This window comes from Coloeus monedula (assembly GCF_965178545.1).
Source record: "Coloeus monedula genome assembly, chromosome: 26".
NCBI classification, from domain to species: Eukaryota; Metazoa; Chordata; class Aves; order Passeriformes; family Corvidae; genus Coloeus; species Coloeus monedula.
Window position 1 is genome coordinate 5,409,946 of NC_138806.1, and position 17,235 is coordinate 5,427,180.

Genomic DNA, 17,235 nt, shown 5'->3' on the forward strand with positions numbered 1-17,235 from the left:
CACCCTGGGGTACCCACACCCCGAGCGGGGCTGCTCCTTGCATCCCCCCAGTTCTCCTGCCCCGCCTGTATCTGCCCTGCCAGGCCTGTCCCCGCTTGTCGCTGTCCCACACGTGTGCCAGCAGCTCCTGACCTCTCGCTCTTCCTGGACAGACACAAGGTTTCCCCACAGCCTGGGGAGGGAGGACCGCGCTGGTGGCACCCGCAGTGCCCGGTGACCTCCCGCCCTTCACACTCAGGACATCCCGGGGTGGCCGAGGATGCGCCGTGTCCCCTGCCGGCCACGCCACCCCAGCGTCCCTCATTCCTGTGATGGCATCAGCTCTTTGCATCCTTCTGCCGTGACCCCCTCCCCGTCCCCAGCCATGGGGTGGGTGGGGAGGGGTGCCGCGGCCTCAAATGACAGCGGCGGGCGGCGGGGGGGGGGGACACACAAACCCAGCCCCGGCTGCCATGTGCCCAGCGCCATCACGGCTGCTGCGGAGAGACAAGTGCCACCGGGCCCCTCGGGGAGCCGCGGGCCGCCCCGGACCCGCCGCCTCGCTGCGGGGAGGTGACGGAGCCAACGCGCCGTGACACGGGGCTCGCGGACCCCCCCCCGCCACGGCCAGCGCCTCGCCAGCGCCCGCCGGGGGGAACTTCTCGGCTGTCACAACCCATCTGCGTCCGGGGCAAGCGTCAGCCGGAGCCGTAAGTGGGGTTAAACTCGGGGTCACCCGGATCGAGCATCCAAAGGGGGGGGCTGGTGGAAAGGAACACCCCCCTCCCCAAATCCCTCCGTGTCCTGGCACCCCCTGCCCCCGGTTGTCACCAGGGTGAGACGCAAGGGGTGATGCTCTGGGCAGGCGGCGGAGGGAGGGACAGAAAATGTGTCCCCGGGTCTCTGAGTGGCTCTCGGGGACAGCAGCGGTGGTGGCCAGGCACGGCGGTGGCCCCGTGGCTGACGTGTCCCCCCAGGGAGCTGCTCCTCGGCTCTTGCTGCGGGTCACCGCGGCCATGGGGACACGTAGGGCCGCGACGGACACGACCCGCGGCTGGCTCCGCTCTGGCCGCTGGCCCAAAATCCAGCACCCGCCGGGCGCCCGGGGGCCACGGACAGCGGCAGCCTGAACTCCCGGTGACCCGCCGGGACCGTGGCTGCGGCCACCGCGGGGCCACCCCGGCACCGGGCCACCTTCACGGGAAAGCTGGGGGTGTCCTAAAGCCCTGCAGGGCTGCTACAGCGGCGTTTTGGGGACCATCTGGCCCCGCCTGGTCGCAGGAGCCGGGTGCCAGGCAGGTGGGATTTGGGGCTGGGGTCCCACGGCCCTGGCACAGGCTCATGGTGTGGGTGGCGTATCCCATTCCCATCACCTCCATCGCCCCCCTCCCTCCTTTTCGTCCCCCCCCCCCGCCACCTCTCGGACTCTCGCGGTGCCTCCGGACCCACGGGCGGCTCCTTTTAACCCGCGGCTGAAATGAAACCGGCTCCGGCTCCTTCCCCGTGACCTATTTTTAACATTTGATTGGGATTTGGTTGGTTTGGTTTTTTGTTTTTCTTTTCTCTCCTCCTTTCCTCCCTCTTCCCGCGCTCCGGCCCCGGGTGCGACCGCGGTGTCAGCCCCGCGTCACATCAATTAACGCGCGCGGGGCGTCATTTGTCACTTTGCATTTCCCCACGGCCCCCTCGTCGTCGCCGCGGCGGTGGCGGGGGGCTCACGCCGGGCTGGGGGTGACCCCCTCCCTCCCTCTCTCCCTCCTCCCCCTCCGGTGTGGCGGGGACGAGGATGCTCCTCCTGCCCCGCGGTTTTTGGGGGGCCGGGACCCGGCAGCCTCTGCTGCTGCCGCCCACCTGGGTGGGGTCCCGGTGCTGAGTACGGGGGTCGCCGGCGGGGGCCAGGACACCCGAGTCCGGCCCCCCCCCGGCCCCGAGCAGCCGGTGCCGACACCTCCACTTCCGTCGGCAGGGCCCCCACGGGTATTTTTAACTCCCGGCTCTGCCGCTTGGCACGCGCTGAGTGTCCGTGCCCGCTGCTGTCCGGCCTCCAGCTGCCTCCCCCGGCCCTCGCCGCCCCCCGGGGCAGGACCGGACCCTCCTGAGCCGCATCGGATGCTCCGGGAGTGCATGGGACAGGATTTGGGCTGATGGGGCAGGGTTAGACCCTATTGGGGATGATCAGCGCCCACAGAGCAGGGTGGGACCCCACAGAGCGGGATGGGGCCGTGCACGACAGGATGGGATCCCTTGGGGCAGGATGGGATCCTGTGGGGGATATCAGCCCCCAAAGAGGGGGATGAGACCCTTCAGAGTGAGATGGGATCCCACTCCCCAAGGAGTCAGGGTGAGACTCATCCTGGCAGGACAGGACCCTGCAGCACAGGAGGGGAACCTATGGAGCAGGACTGGACCCTATAGGGCAGGATTGTTTCAAACAGGGCAGGATGGGGAGCTGGAAAGCAGGAATAGGCTCCATGGGGCAGGATCAGACTCTGTGGGGGAAGATGGAACCCTGCAGGGTTGGCCCCTATGGATCCTGCAGGATCTGGATGGGAGGCCGTGGGACAGGACGGGATCTGACAGGCAGGACCGTCCCCTGTGGGGCAGGATTGATCCCAGTGGGGCAGGAGCGGTACCTGTGGGGCAGCATCCACATCTCCATCCCTTCCGCCGGGCAGGACCATCCTCATCCCCATCCCACAGGGGTCCAGCCCCGCCATGTCCGCACGTCACCCGTGTCTCCGAGCCCGCGGGACCCCTCCCCTGCCCTGATCCCCGACCGGGGGGGGACTTTGGGGAGGGCGCTGGCAGCGGGGCGGGTGATCCCGCACACGCGCGTGCCCGCGGGGGCCGCGTGTTGTCAGAAGCTGTAGCCCGTGTCTCGCCCGCCGTCCCCCCGCCCGGGCAGCGCACATCACTCCCCGGCCTTCGCCTCCCGCTGACGAAGAGGAAGGGCCGGGGGCGCCAGCCCGGAGCCCCCCGCGCCTCCGTCACGCTAAGCCGGCCGGACAGGGGCTGCAGCCCCCCGGCGCTCCCCAGGGAGCCGCGGCTCTTCGCCGAGGATCCGGCTGCGGCTGAAGCAAATCGCCTCGTACAGGAGCGGGGCGAGGGGCCGGGGATGGCGGCGGGGGGTGAAACGGACTCCCCCCGGCCCGGTGGGTGCGTGCGGGGGGGGGCCCATGCGCGCACACGAGCACGGGCACAGCTGCGTCCTTGCACACGCACGACGGTCCCTGGCACACCCGCACACCCACCCGGCCCCCTCGCACACGCGGGGACCCCCTTGCACCCCCTGCGACCCTCTCACACCCACGGCCCCTTGCACACCCGAGCCCCTTCAGCCCCCCCCAGCCCCTCACACACCTTTGCACACCCACGGACACCCCCCAGCACACTCACGCACCCCCACGCAGCCATTGATCCCCCACGCGCGGGGGGCACCCCGGGCAGGGTGACACCTGAGCGCGGTGTCACCGAGCCAGGGACACACGGTGGGAAGCTGCCCGCGCACGCTGCCACCTCCCACGCAGGCTGCCACGGCCAGGGTGAGGAAGAGGAGGAGGCACCGGAGCCGAACCGCGGATCAGTCTCCGGGGCAGAGGGGACAGGATCGTTGCTGCAGGAGGGACCAGTGACCCACCACCGCCGAGTCCCGGCAGCGGGACTACCCCGGGGAGGGGTTTTTGGGGGGATCTCCTGGCAGGACCCCCCGGTGCCACCCAAAGCCAGCGCTCTCCCCGGGGGCGCGGTGACAGCGGCGTTGGTGCAGGGGGACAGGGGGCACGGGGGGCACGGGGGACAGCGGTGCTGGCGGCGCGGGGCTCAGCACCAGCAGGGTTTTGGATGGCAGCGGCTGGAACGATGTTAATGACTTTTCTTCCTGTCGCTCTCCTTTTACACCGAGGGCAGCTCCGTAACCAGAGCCGCTTCCTTCCCCGAGATTAAGGAGCCGTCTGCTCGCCCTCCCCGGGCCGCTGACACCCCCCCCCCCCGCACCCCCCCGCGGAGCTGCCACCGAATTGTCACCCCCGGCTGGCCCAGGCCTGGCCCTGGTAGCGCTGGGGAAGGGACGCCCACCCCTGTCACCCTTGGGTGCCCCCTTTCCCGCGGGTGCTGAGCATCCTCCCAGCGCTGCTCAGGAGCTGGGCAGGGGGTTCGAGGGTCCCCAGCGGGAAACGGGCTCGCCACGACCCCCCCCCCGCTCCCCTCCTTCTCCCCGGCCCCCCGTGGGGCTCCCCCAAAGCGGGGCTGCGCGGGGTGGAGCGCGGCGCCCGCCCGCCAGCGCGGGGTGGTTTGGGGCAGGAAGGAGGAGGGTGACAACGCCGGGGTGCAGGGTGAGGAGCCGCGGCGTGGGGGGACCCTCCACGGGGGGAGCTGAGCCCCCCCAAACCCACCGCCGGCGCTGCCTGTTGCCCACTCGTCACCCGTGACTCCATTTCCCCTGCCCGCTGTGACTCAGAGGACGCTGTTGGTGGCGGGGGACCTGGCCGGGTTTTGCGGGGGGGGACACGAAGTGCTCGGAGTGGCCTGACTGTGGGACAGGAGGGGGCTTTGCAAGGTGGGAGCCCGGGGGGGGGCTCTGGGAGGGCTCCCAGCATCGCTCTGCTCCGGGGTGCGGCGCGGGGGGAACCGAGGATGTGGCTCCATCCCTCGCAGCCGGCGCTGGCTGCAGGTGGGCGGCGGATGCGGCCCCGGGCCGGGGGTCCCCCGGGTGGGTGGCAGGTGGCCGGCCCGGCCCGGGAGCCCTGCGGTTTGCAATTCATGCCTCCATGAACCGCTCGTCACCGCGCTGCCTTCGAGCAGCAGCGAGATGCAAATTCCTCTGGGGTGGGGGCAGTATTTTTGGTTTTCCCTGAGACCAAATTTAGCCCCCGCGGGTTCCCGGTGCCCTCGTGCTCATTTTAATAATGAAAACAGGAACAATGCCATTGACTAAGAAAATTACCCCCAAGTTTCCCCTCGCTGCCCAGAAGCCAAATTCCTGCCGCGTCCTTCCACGGAAGCAGCGGAACCTGCCTGGGGGCTGGGCTGGGGCGAAGTGTGGGGACAGCGGGGTTTGGGGACACTTTGGGGACTTCAGAATTGCACCGCCGGCTGGTTGCAACCCCCGTGCCCAGTCCCTCTGCGGGGTTTTGGCTCTGGGATCAGAGGGATGATGCCCACGCGCGGGGAGATGCAGGATGGTGACATTTCCCGGAGGTGACAGGGGACAAAGGATGTCCGGGATAATCCCTCCACCAAGGGTCAAACCCCCATCCCGTGCCGGCGCTGGAGACGCCAGGGATGAGGGGGAGAAACTGAGGAACGGGGCGATGCCAGGGTTGGCTCAAGGATGTTTGGGATCCCGGGAATCCTGCCGGGCAGGGACGCGGGCTTGGCGCGGGATGTGGCCCGTGGTGACAAGTGTGTCCCCAGCCCCGGGGCGTATCCTGCAGCGGAGCCGCTTCCTCCTGGCCCCTCTGTGCGGGCGTCGGGCGAGTGCCGGAAGCCACACGGGTGGCCAGGAGGGACCGGGCAGGGAGGCCACACAGCGCTGCCCTCGACCACCACCGTCCCCTCCCCCCCGGGGACGCTCTGGTGTGCGACGTGCGCGTTGCATCAGCCACCCGCGGAGGGGAAACTGAGGCACGGGGCTGGGAAAGGAGGGGATTTAACCCCGAGGAGGTCCCGGCGCTGCTGCCCTCCAGGAAGGGCCCTGCGGGTGAGGATGCCGGGCTGTGGGAAGGGTTGGACCCCAAATCCTGGTGGCCCCTCGTCGTGGAGGGCCGAGCTCAGGCAGCTTGGACCGTCCCGTCCCAAGGGACGCTGTGTCCCAGAGGTGACCGGGGTGTCCCAGAGGTGACCGGGGTGTCCCAGAGCATCCCTGTCACCGGCCAATGGGACGGTCGGAGGCTGTTCAAGGTGACGGTCAGGACACGGCTCCTGTCCCTCCTGTCCCTCCTGGCCCTGCGCGAGTCCTCCCTGCACGGGGACACTTGTGACAACCATCTCCCCAGGAGTCCTGCCGCGTCTTGCAGTGTCCCTGGTGTCACTTTACCGTGACAGGGGGAGACTCAAGGGCGTGACATCCTGAGGACGGGGCCGCACTCCTCGTCCCGCCCCTCCGGACCCCGCTGTTGTCACCATCCAGCACCGGCACCGCCAGGGCCGGGGGCATGCGGGATGGCGGTGGCAGGTCCCCAGCTGTGGGCACGGTGGGGACACTGGCGAGCCCGACACCCTCTGGGGGGCCACGCCGGCTGATCCCGCAGCGGGGGGGGGTGTCCCTGTGAATTTATCCTCGGCGGCGATGGTAAAACGGGAATGAATTAGCACGCGGTGACGTCAGGAGCACTTGTGCCGCAGCGCTCGCTCTCCCCCCCCGTTAATGAGTCGCTCCCCCCCCATCCTTAACCCCCCTCCGGCCTTTCTTTTCCCTCCTAGGAAAAACAAAATTCTGGAAATTTCCTTGTTTTCCTTCTTTTTCTCACTTGGGAACTCGGCGGGGGGGGTCCCCTCTCGGTGGGTTGGGAGGGGGTGGCAACTCCCTGGCAGTCTGGGGGTGTCCCCTGAGGGTGGGCACAGCTGCGCGGGGGGGGTGCTGTCCCCACTGCGAACCTCAGGGAGCCGGAAAAGTGTGGGGAGGAGGGTGGTGGGGGTCAGCAGGGAGGGCTTTGCATAGAGATGGAGGGCCGGGACCCCTCTGAGCGACGGCAGCGGTGAAAAGCCGGCCCGAATGGCCGCTAAGCTGTGTCTGCTGGGCCAATACACAACCCCCGGGTGACCCCCGAGGCCCCGCGCCTGCCCCGGCCCGACTCCCCGTGGGGACCGGGGGAGTCCCGTCCTCCCGTCCATCCACCCCCTACGGCCGCCCTGCGCATCCTTAACTCCCCATTTCCTCCTGGCCCACAGCTGGGCCGCTCCGTGGGGGAAGCAGGGCTGTCCCCATTCCTCATCCTCATCCCTGTCCCTATCACTGACCCATCCCCATCCCGGGCCACATCCTCATCCCTGTCCCCATCTGCAATCCTGTCCCCATTCCCGTTCCTGTCACCATCTCCATTCCTATCCCTATCCCCGTCCCAATTCCCATCCCTGTCCCCAGTCCTGTCCCCTGTCCCCATCCCCACCCCATCCCCATTCCTGTCCCCAGCCGCTCCCACTGACCCCTGAGGATCCCCACCCGTGACCCCGGATCCCAGGGGACTCAGGTGTGGGTTTGGTAGAGACCCACCCGTCCCCATTTCCCTCCTGCCCCTCCCCACTCCAGAGGGGTCCCACGGGAAGCAGCCCAGCTGCCAGGAGGGGGGACAGCGGCGGTGCCACTCGTGCTTCCGTGCGGTGTGGGAGCGGTGGAAGCGGGGTGCCACCGAGCCACCCCCACCCTCCCGCGGCGCTGCCCCACTGGGAATGGAAAGTATTGACGGGAGCCGAGCTGGGCATCTGCCAAGGGAAGCGGCCACTCCGGAGCCAAATGCCTCGGTGGTGGCTCCAGGGGACACCGGGACTTCCCCAGGCGCAGCGGGGTCAAGGACAGGTGCCGGGAAGGCCTGGCCTCGGGGTGGGCACGGGAATGGACACGGGAATGGGCACGGGGGGTGGCACGGCTTGGCTGAGCTTCCCGGGGGTCTCACACCACCCCAAAACCAGCAGCAAGGGAGGGGGAACCAGAAGGGGCCGAGCCCTCAGTGCCGGTCCCCAGGCGTGTCACCCCTCCGGTGACTGCAGTGACACCAGAGTAGGGAAGGCCCCGAATTACCCCATCCCTGTGTCCCCCTAGAACCCCAAAACACGAGCAGGACAGTGCCCCCCCCCCGCCCCCCCTTATCACTCCATCCTCTGTCCCCACAGCGTCCTTGTCCCCTCCCGTGTCCCCACCCCTGTCCCACAGTCCCGCGGCTCCTCCCGTATCCCCCATGCCCTCCCCACGTGTCCCCGTCCCGTCCCGCTCTCCCCGCGCGTCGCGGTCCCTGCGTGGCCCCCTCCCCGCCCCCGGCCCGCCCCGGTTGGTGGCCGCCCCCACGGGGGTGGGGAGGGGGGCGGAGGGCGGAGCTCCCGGTGCGGAGCCGCTTCTTTGGATAAGAGGCGCGGGGCCACGGGGATGGGCAGGTGGAGCGTGTGAGGGCACCGGCGGCAGCGGGGCAGGGCACCTCCCCCCGGCACTTTTTTTGGGGTTTTCCGGCTGTTTTAGGGTATTTTTTGCGGCGTTTGTTGTTTCGCCCCCTTCCCTCTTGGCTGTCCTCGGGGCCGCCGCCGCCGCTCGGGGCCCCCCCGGGACTACCGGGCATGGAGGGGGCGGCGGGAGCCCGGCCAGGCGGGCAGCGCTGACCGGCGCCGCGTCCCGGGGCCGCCGCCGGCGGGGACTCCCATGAGCGGCTGAGCGGGGCCGGTGCCCCCCGCCCGTCCATGGGCGCGCTGGAGCCGGGCACCGGAGCCCCCCGGCCCGCCGCCCCCATGCTCAGCGCCGCCGCCAGCTTTGCCAAGGAGCCGCCGGGCCCCCGGGACATCTCCGCCGCTTTCTTCGCTGATGGAGGGGGACCGGAACCGGGAGCTCCCCCGCTCCCTTACGGCGCTCCCGGCGGCTTCGGCGGCCGGTTCCTGGGGCCCTGCCCGCCGTACCGGGCGCCGCCGCCTCCCGCCCCGCCGGTGGAAGGTTACGGGGGTGCCGAGGGTGGTTTCGGCGGCGGGGGGGGCCCGCTGTGCCCCCCGCTCTGTGCCCTGCCCGGGTACCGGGCGGCCGGGAAGGTGCAGGTGATGCTCAACAATTACCCGCTCTGGGCCAAGTTCCACAAGCACCAGACCGAGATGATCATCACCAAGCAGGGCAGGTGAGCCGGGAGGACCGGGGGGGGGGGGCTCTGGGGGAGGACCGGAGAGCCGGGGAGCACCGGGCGAAACCGGGGCTGGGAGGCGGAGGGGCTCTGGGAGGGACTGGAGGGGGTTGGGGTGGACCGGAGCGCACCGGGACGGAGCGGCACGGGGGAACAGCGGGGCGCCGGCGGGGACCGGGGTGTGCCGGGACGGGGGAATGTCGGAGGGCTCGTGAGGCACCGGAGGGGACCAGCTGGGGGCACCGAGGGGAACCTGAGAGCACCGGGGGAACGGGGCCCGGGGCACCGCGACAGAGTCCGGCAGTGACACCCGGACCCGCACAGGCACCGGGGGTGGCAGGAGGGGGGGGGTGGGGACACCGGCAGTGAGAGGGGTGGGACAGGCCGGGGACCCCTGGCCCGGTGAGGGGCTGAGGGGTCCTGCCTCGTCTCCCCAAAGGACTGGAAGTGTGGGAGGTGTTTGTGGGGCTGGGGGTGCGAGAGGGGACGCCCATCCCTGTGGGTTTGGAGAAAAGCCTGTGAGGGGGAGGCAAAGCATCGCAGATATCCCCTGGTGTTGTTTCCCGGGGGAGTTGAGGCTTGTGGGAAGGAGAAAAGGCTCTGGGGGTTGTCCCCACCTGTGTCAGGGAGGGACAGGGGGGTCAGGAAGGTGGCAGAGGTGGTGTCGCTGCCAGGGGCCCGCAGGCAGCTTTGATCCAGCCCCAACCCACGGGCCGGATCCGGAGCTCGGCCCTGCAACAAGTGGCGAGGAGCTGCTGCTACCCCGCAGCGCCGTGGGCGGGGGTGGGTGACACCCACTCCGCTCACTCCTCTGGGGTGGAAACCCCCTCTGCTCCACGGGGCAGGCAGAGCCCGGCTGCCCCACGTGTGACCAGCGAAGGGGGAGCATTTTGGCCACCTCCCAGCTGCCAAAAACGCCCTTGGTAACGCCACGGCCGGGCACTCGCTGTCCTCTCCGTGCTGCCTCCGGCCTGGGGTGTGCACCCGCTGCAGGTTCCCGGGGCTGGGAGAGGATTGGGGAGTTTTTGAGGGGCTGGAATTCTCCCTGCCTCTGCTAACACGCCAATTTGGGGAGTCTGGGTGCCATACAGGCCCTGTGGGGCCGTGGAGTCACCACGACTCGGAGCAAGGGGAGCCCAAAACGCTGAGCTCATCCTTGGGCCGCACACTGGTGTGATGAGGGGAACCAGACTTTGGGGGTCTCAGTGGGATCGCGCTGGGAATGGGATCACGGCAGGCCACCACCAGATCATCCCGAGGGGTCCCCAAAAACCCCGTGCCAAGGGGAAACAGGGCAGCACCCCCCATTCTGCGTTCCCAGCAGCTGGCACAGACCCCCCCCCAGCCCCTCCTGCCGCGCAGCCCCCCCTGCCCAGCCCCATCCCTGCGCCCAGGGGGTCCCTTTCTGCCCAGCGCCGGGGCTGCCTCGCTCGGCCGAGAGACAGATGGTGTCACTTCGATGCTGAGCCCAACCTGCTTAATGTGTTGGAAGTCTAAACACGTTAGGGCCGCTTGGTTTGCCACGGCCGTGCCCGGCCCCGCTCCCCCCGCTGCGCTCGGGGATGCTCCGAGCGAACCAGGGCCGGCACGGATGGGGTGATGCGTCCCCAGTGCCAGCCGTGGGGGTGGCGGGGGTGGTGGGCACCCCAAATGGTTGGTTGTTGCCCGCCACCCTTCAGGCCTTGCCGGGAATGTGTTGAAATTCAGCTTTTTTTCTCCTTTTCTCCTCTCTTTCCCAGCTGGGTGCTGGGGCAGTGCCCTCCCTGCTGCGTCGGGAGCTGCTGCTGAAGGGCTGGAAATCGGGGTGGCCCCACAGATCCCGTCCCCTCTGCCCCGCTGCACCTCTGCCTTCGGCTGCCAGCCTGAAACCAGGCGATTTTGGGATATTTTTCTCCCAGCTCCATCCCCCAGGATGGCTCTGCAGAGAGGCTGGGGGGCTGAGAGTGGGGTTTGCTCTGTGCAGGGGGGGCTCACGGCAAGCCCAGCCTGTGGAGAACGTCAAACCCAGAGCCACAGAACATCCGTTTCCCCCGACCCTGAGCTGCTTTTGCAGCGCTCGGTGTGCAGGGCCGGGCTGCAGCGCGCCTGACACACAGGAAAAACCCCAGCGCGGGGCTCGAGGGGGGACGTGAGCCCCAAACGGGGACCTGAGGGGGACCTCAGCCCCAAAGCAGGGACCTGCCAGGCTGGGGGGCTGCGGGGCAGGGCAGGGGACGCGTTCCCATCCCGCTGTTGGCTCAGCAGCCCCATCCCGCTGGTCCCTCAGCACTGATGGGGTGCAGCCCCCCGTGGATCCCCTGGGGAGGAGTTGAGGCTGGTGGGGAGGGGGACATGGTGGCACTGGGATGAACCTGGCCAGGCACGGGGATTTACCCTGCTGGCACCTTTCCTGCTGTCCTGTGCCACCCCACACCATCCCACCCCAACCACTCCGGTGCAGATAATTTCCTGCTGGTTCCCCACACCGGTGCCCGTCCCCGCTCTGTCCCCCGCGGCTCTTGGGGTTCGGCAGGGCAGGATTTCTGCGGAAACCCCCAAGGACTCGCCGGCACCCCGACAGCGACAGGCCCGGGGAATTCCTGCCGTTGGGTTCTGCAGTGGAGTCGGGGCTGGCTCTTCGTTTTGGGGGTGACACAGGGGCTGGCCCTGCCTTTTGGGGTCACACAGGGGATGTCTTCGCGTTTTGAGGGGACGCAGGGACTGGCGTTGCCTTTTGGGGTCACACAGGGGGCTGGGCCTGTGTTTTGGGGTCACAAGGGGCTGGCTTTGTGTTTCGAGGGGACGCAAGGGGCTGTCCCCCTCATTTGGGGACACATAAGGGCTGTCCTTGCACTCGGGGGTGACTCAGCACTGCTTTTGCGGGGTGCAGGGACTCTCTTTGCATTTGGGGACGCAAGGGATGGCATTGCCTTCGGAGAGGACGCTGGGGGTGGCTTTGGGGACACAAAAGCTGCGTTTTCACCTGGCAAACGCGACGGCGGCTTTGATTTGAGGGGTGGCCGTGCAGGAGGGGGAACACCGGAGCTGGCAGCGCCTTTTTGGGGGGACTCGGGAGTGGCTCTCGGGGCTGACAGTGGCTGTCCCCGCGCAGGCTGGGCTGGGGACACGCAGTGCCCGGCTGGCAGCTCGGCGGGGTTGGTGCAGCCGTGTTGTGACTTGTCACCGCGTCCTGCTGCGCTGCGACATTTAGCTGTGCCCTGTCCCCCACGCCGGGCAGCGCAGCTGTGCCGTGCAGATGTGCCGTGTCACCGTGCCGTGCGTTGCCATGCCACCGTGCCATGTCACCGTGCCATGTCCAGCAGCCGTGCCGTGTCACCGTGCCATGTCACCGTGCCATGTCCAGCAGCCGTGCCGTGTCACCGTGCCGTGCACTGCCGTGCCACCACGCCATGTCACCGTGCCATATCCAGCAGCCATGCCATGTCACCGTGCCATGCATTGCTGTGCCACTGTGCCATGTCCAGCAGCCGTGCCACGCTTTGCTGTGCCACCGTGCCATGCACTGGTGTGTCACCATGCCATGTCACCGTGCCCTCATGCCATGTCACCGTGCCATGTCCAGCAGCCGTGCTGTGTCACCGTGCCATGTCCAGCAGCCGTGCCGTGTCACCGTGCCATGTCACCGTGCCATGTCCAGCGGCCGTGTCACTGTGCCTCGCACTGCCGTGCCACCACGCCATGTCCCCCTGCCCTACACCTGTGCCACGCCGCCGTGCAGCGGGGGCTGGGGCACGTCCCACGCGGCCGTGGTGGCTCCTGCGGTCCCTGCGCTGCCATCGGGGGAGGAGGAGGCTCAGGAAGCCGCAGCCCCCCCCGTGCTCTGCCGGGGGCGGGGGGCTGGGGAGGCTCCACTGCCTGGGAGGGTTTGATCTCCTGGATCTCCTTTCCTTCCACCTGGGCCCATCCTGGACACCGTCCCTGTCCCCCGTGTCCCCATAATGTCCCCTGTGTCACCAGGTGTTTTCTCTCGGTGTCTCCATCTCTCCGTGGCCCTCCCGATGCCCCGAACCGAGGGGTTCACGCAGGGACAAACCCCGAGAGCCCCGAAACAAAACCCTCCAAGGGTGAAACCAGCGGTGCCCACCCGACTTGGTGGGGGGAGCCCTCCGGGGGCACCTCCCAAACCGCAGTGACCAAACCCCGAGTCCTGCCCGAGCCGGAGCTCGAGCGCCTGGGGATTTAAAAATAAAGGCGAGGCGAGCGCGGTTTCGGGTCTTGCCCCCACCCTGCCGTGCCCGGCCGGGCCCGTGCGGTTTCTCCGCGGCAGCAGCAGCAGCGTGTGAGCGCCGAGCCGCGCCGGCTGCTCCGCTGGCAGCGCCGGAGAACGCGCTGTGGGAGCAAAGGGCAAAAAAAAAAAAAAAAACCGAAAAAAGCTGTTTTCTTCCTCTCTGCTCCTTGCAGCAGCTCGGGCTGGTGCAGCAGCCGCGCTGAGACCTCGCCCCGGGGGCAGCCGGCACCCCGGCTCAGGGCTCCGGCGGCACCGAGGTGGTTTTTAATGTGGTTGCAATTTTTATCAGCGGCTGGAACCCCCTTTTTCCTCGGAGCAGCCGCGTCGAGCTCGCTGCGGAGGAGATGCGAGCCCGCTGGGACGGCTCCTTTGGGGACACAAAGGGGAAAACGGGGGTCTGCGAGGGCTCGGGGGGACCCCGGGGGGAGCCGGGATGCTGAGGGCCAGCGTCCGTCCTGGACACGGGGAGCACGTGCGGCTCCTCGCCACGGCTGCTGCTTTCTCTGCTTCTTTCTCTTTTTAGTTCTCTTTTTATCTTTATCTCTTTCTTTATCTTTATCTTCTTTTTATTCTTCTTTTTACTGGTTTTGTCTTCTTATTCTTGTTTTTAGTCTTCTTCTCCTTCTTCCTCTTCTCCTCCTGATTCTTCTTCATTTTTTCCTCTTCTTTTTTCCTTCTTCTTTTTCTTTTTTCTCTCCTTTTTGCTTCCTCGTTCTCTTTTTTATCTTCTTTTTTCCTCTTTTTTCCTCTTTTCTTCTTCGTTCTCTTTTTTATCTTCTTTTTTATCTTCTTTTTTCTTATTTTTTCCTCTTTTCTTTTTTTCCTTCTTCTTTTTTCCACTTCTTTTTTCTTAACCTTCCTAATCTTTTTCTCTATTTTTTCCTTTTCTTCTCCTTCTTCTTCTTTCTCTTTCTATTTTTCCTTTTTTCTTTTTTTTTTTTTTTTTTTTCTTTTCTTTTCTTCTCTTTCTTTTTCTATTCCCCACTCTCTCGCAAGGGCAATTTTGAGTCAGCCGGCACCCGCTGACTTTTCTTTCCACTGCTCTTTGCACACCGCTCCCCCTGCGCTGCCCGAGCTCCGCTTCCTGCGGGGGCCACGGCCGATCCCCCGCCCGCTCCCGCCCGGCTCCCGGGGCTCCGTGAGCTCCCGGACCTTCCCTTTTCTCCTCGCACCCCTCCCAGCCCCTCTCCCCTTAGGAATTCGGGATTAATCCCCCTTCATTCCCTGCCTATGGGAGATCTCCCGTGTGGGTTCGAGGGGGTGGCTCCCTGGTGGGGGTGACATTAACGGCGTGGCCGGGCAGCGGGGGGGGGGGTGGGGACGCTGGTGTCCAGCTCCGGCCATCAGAGCTCCAGAAGCCGCCAAAATCCCACGGCTGGAGAGCCGAGTCCGGCCGGAGGGGGCTGAACCGGTGCCCGAGGCCACGGCTGGAGGCCGCGCCGCGAACCTGAGCGGGCCACTGGGGCCACTGGGGCCACTGGGGCGAGTGGTCAGTGATGGACACGAGGGACAGGGCAGGCAGCAGAGATCTCCCAGCCTCTCACGGCGATTTGAGGGGACACCCGGGGGGGACGCAGGGTGCAGCCCCGGGGGGGGGGGTGGCAGCTGCAGCCCTGTGGTGCCCCCCGGCCGTGCCATCGTGTCCCCTTCCTGCCCTTGGCGCAGGCTGGCGCCCAGCCCGAAATAGCAGCGGTGTTGGTTTCCGATCCGGAAGGTGCTTGGGGAGGGGGAGGGAGATACCGGGAGGGGGGGGATCGGCCCCGAGAGCATCCCCCAGCTGCTGGGGTCACTCAGCTCCTCACGGGCACCCAGCCGGCCGTGGGGGGCAGGGTTGGGGAGGGGGGTGGGCACCGCGCTGCCTCAGTTTCCCCATCACCGCCCCTTCAAGCTGCCCTGTGTGCCAAGGGCCGAGCGGGGAGGGCTGACGGTGCCTGTGCCTCTGTTCCCTCCCCAGGCGCATGTTCCCCTTCCTCAGCTTCAACCTGTCGGGGCTTAACCCCGTGGCCCACTACAACGTCTGCGTGGACGTGGTGCTGGTGGACCAACACCACTGGCGCTACCAGGGCGGAAAATGGGTGCAGTGCGGGAAAGCCGAGGGCAACATGCCAGGTATGGGCTCTCCATCCCCTTCCTCATCCTCCTGGCGGTGCCGGGATGGGGGTGACGCTGTCCCCGCTGTCCCCCAGGGAACCGCCTCTACCTGCACCCCGACTCGCCCAACACGGGCGCGCACTGGATGCGGCAGGAGGTTTCCTTCGGGAAGCTGAAGCTCACCAACAACAAGGGCGCCTCCAACAACGTCGGGCAGGTGAGGGGAAGGTCCCGCTGCCGTGCCAGGCTGGGCCGGCTCCTCTTGGGACCCTCCCTGACCGCCCGCTGTCCGCTTTTCCCCCTGCCCCAGATGATCGTGCTGCAGTCGCTGCACAAGTACCAGCCGCGGCTGCACGTCACGGAGGTGAAGGAGGGCGAGGGGGAGGACGGGTACCCCTCCCCGCACACCCACACCTTCGCCTTCCCCGAGACCCAGTTCATCGCCGTCACCGCCTACCAGAACGCCGACGTGAGTACGAGATCCCCCTCCCCGTCCCGAGCATGGGTGTAGGCCCCCCACAAAAAAATCCCCCAACAGCACAGAAACTCCAGGAACCAGTAATCATCCCAGTGTCATCACAGCAACCCAATAACCCCCGCAGAGCAGCCCCATTAACCCCCCCCCCCAGCACCCTCTAAGGTGTCCTCAGCGTCAGGAAAACCCCAATGGCCTCCCCCTGTCTGCAGCATCTCTGCGATCCCAAGTACATCCCCTGCATCCCCTCGGCATTCCAGGACCTCCCCCTGCGTCCCTTCAGCATCCCAGACGCCTCCCAATGCCGCCCGTATCCCCTCAGATTTCCAGAGCCTCCCCGCGAATCCCTTCAGCACCCCACTGTCCCCCCCAGGATTGTCCCACACATCCCAGTACCCCCTCCTGAATCCCTTCAGCACCCCCAGGAGCCCCCTCAGCACCCCCTGCACCGGCAAAGGATGGGATTCTGGTGGGTCGGGGGCTGCTCGGGGGGAAAAGGGACAGCGGGGGGACATCCCGGAGGAGGGACAAGCTGCCAGCAGCCCCCCCAATCCCCCGTGCCCCCAGATCACCCAGCTGAAGATCGACCACAACCCCTTCGCCAAAGGATTCCGGGACAACTTTGACTCGTGAGTGTCACCCCCACCCCCTCCTCCTCCCGCCTGTCCCTCCCCGGTTCTCCCCCGGCCTCACCTGGCAGGAGACCCCCCCCCCCCAAAACCCCACCCTGTGCCTCCCCAGGATGTACACGGCCTCGGAGAGCGACCGCTTCACCCCATCCCCGCCAGATGGTCCCGGCTGCCAGCAGCTCCTGCCGGCCCCCCGCTTCCAGCCCTTCCTGCCCGAGCAGTACCCGCTGCCCCCGGGCCGCTTCTTCGGGGGGGAGCGAGGGGCTGCGCTGCCCCTGCCCCCCAAAGACCCCCCCCACTGGTACTTCCCCCCGCAGCAGCCCCCCGCCCCCGGCGCGCTGGAGTTCGGCGGCTACGACGGGGGCTACGGGGGGGGCAAAATGGTGCCCTATGGGGTGAAACCCTTCGCGCTGCCGCCCGCCCCGCACCCGCCCCTGCCCTACTACCCCGAGGGGCCGGGGGGCTTCGGGGTCCCGGGGGGCTGGAGCCCCGGGCAGTACGGCCCCAAGGGCGGCGCCGCGGCTCTGGGCTGGTACCGGGAGCCCCGCGAGGAGAAGGGCAAGGAGGCGGAGGGCTGGGCCCCCGAGCCCCCCGCCGCTGTCGCCTCGGGGGACTCGTCGGACTCGGGGTTGTACGAGTGCAAGCGGCGGCGGGTGTCCCCCTACCCCTCCAGCACCGAGAGCTCCCCCCCGCCCCGCAACGGGGACCTCTACGACAAGGACCCGGTCGCCGACGGGGGCTACTACGGCTTCTACGGCAACTGAGCCACACCGAGGGAGGGGTCAGAGCCTCCCCGGGCGCCCCAAATCTGGGTGCAAAGGGGTTCTGTGTGCCCCCGCCCCCCCCTCCCCCCCCACCCCCATATTTAACACCCATATCCTGGGACGACTTGAGCAGAGGGGGGGCTCAGCCAGACAATCAGCCCCCGGTGCCACCCCGGTGGGGCCGCGGGGGCGAGCGGGGAGGGGACGGGCTGGGGGGATGGTGGTGAGGGTTTTTTTTGTTGTTGTTGTCGGTGGTTTTTAG

General features: G+C 67.6%; 1 protein-coding gene across 1 annotated transcript; it reads left to right on the plus strand.

Moving 5' to 3' along the window:
- Positions 1–8,361: 8,361 nt before the first annotated feature.
- Positions 8,362–16,973, plus strand: TBX21 (T-box transcription factor 21; the record flags this gene model as incomplete). Its single annotated transcript, XM_082297631.1, has 6 exons — positions 8,362–8,783; positions 14,969–15,123; positions 15,201–15,322; positions 15,416–15,574; positions 16,148–16,209; positions 16,322–16,973. 6 exons carry the CDS (start codon positions 8,362–8,364, stop codon positions 16,971–16,973), a joined length of 1,572 nt encoding a protein of 523 aa, XP_082153757.1.
- Between the last annotated feature and the right edge of the window lie 262 nt (positions 16,974–17,235).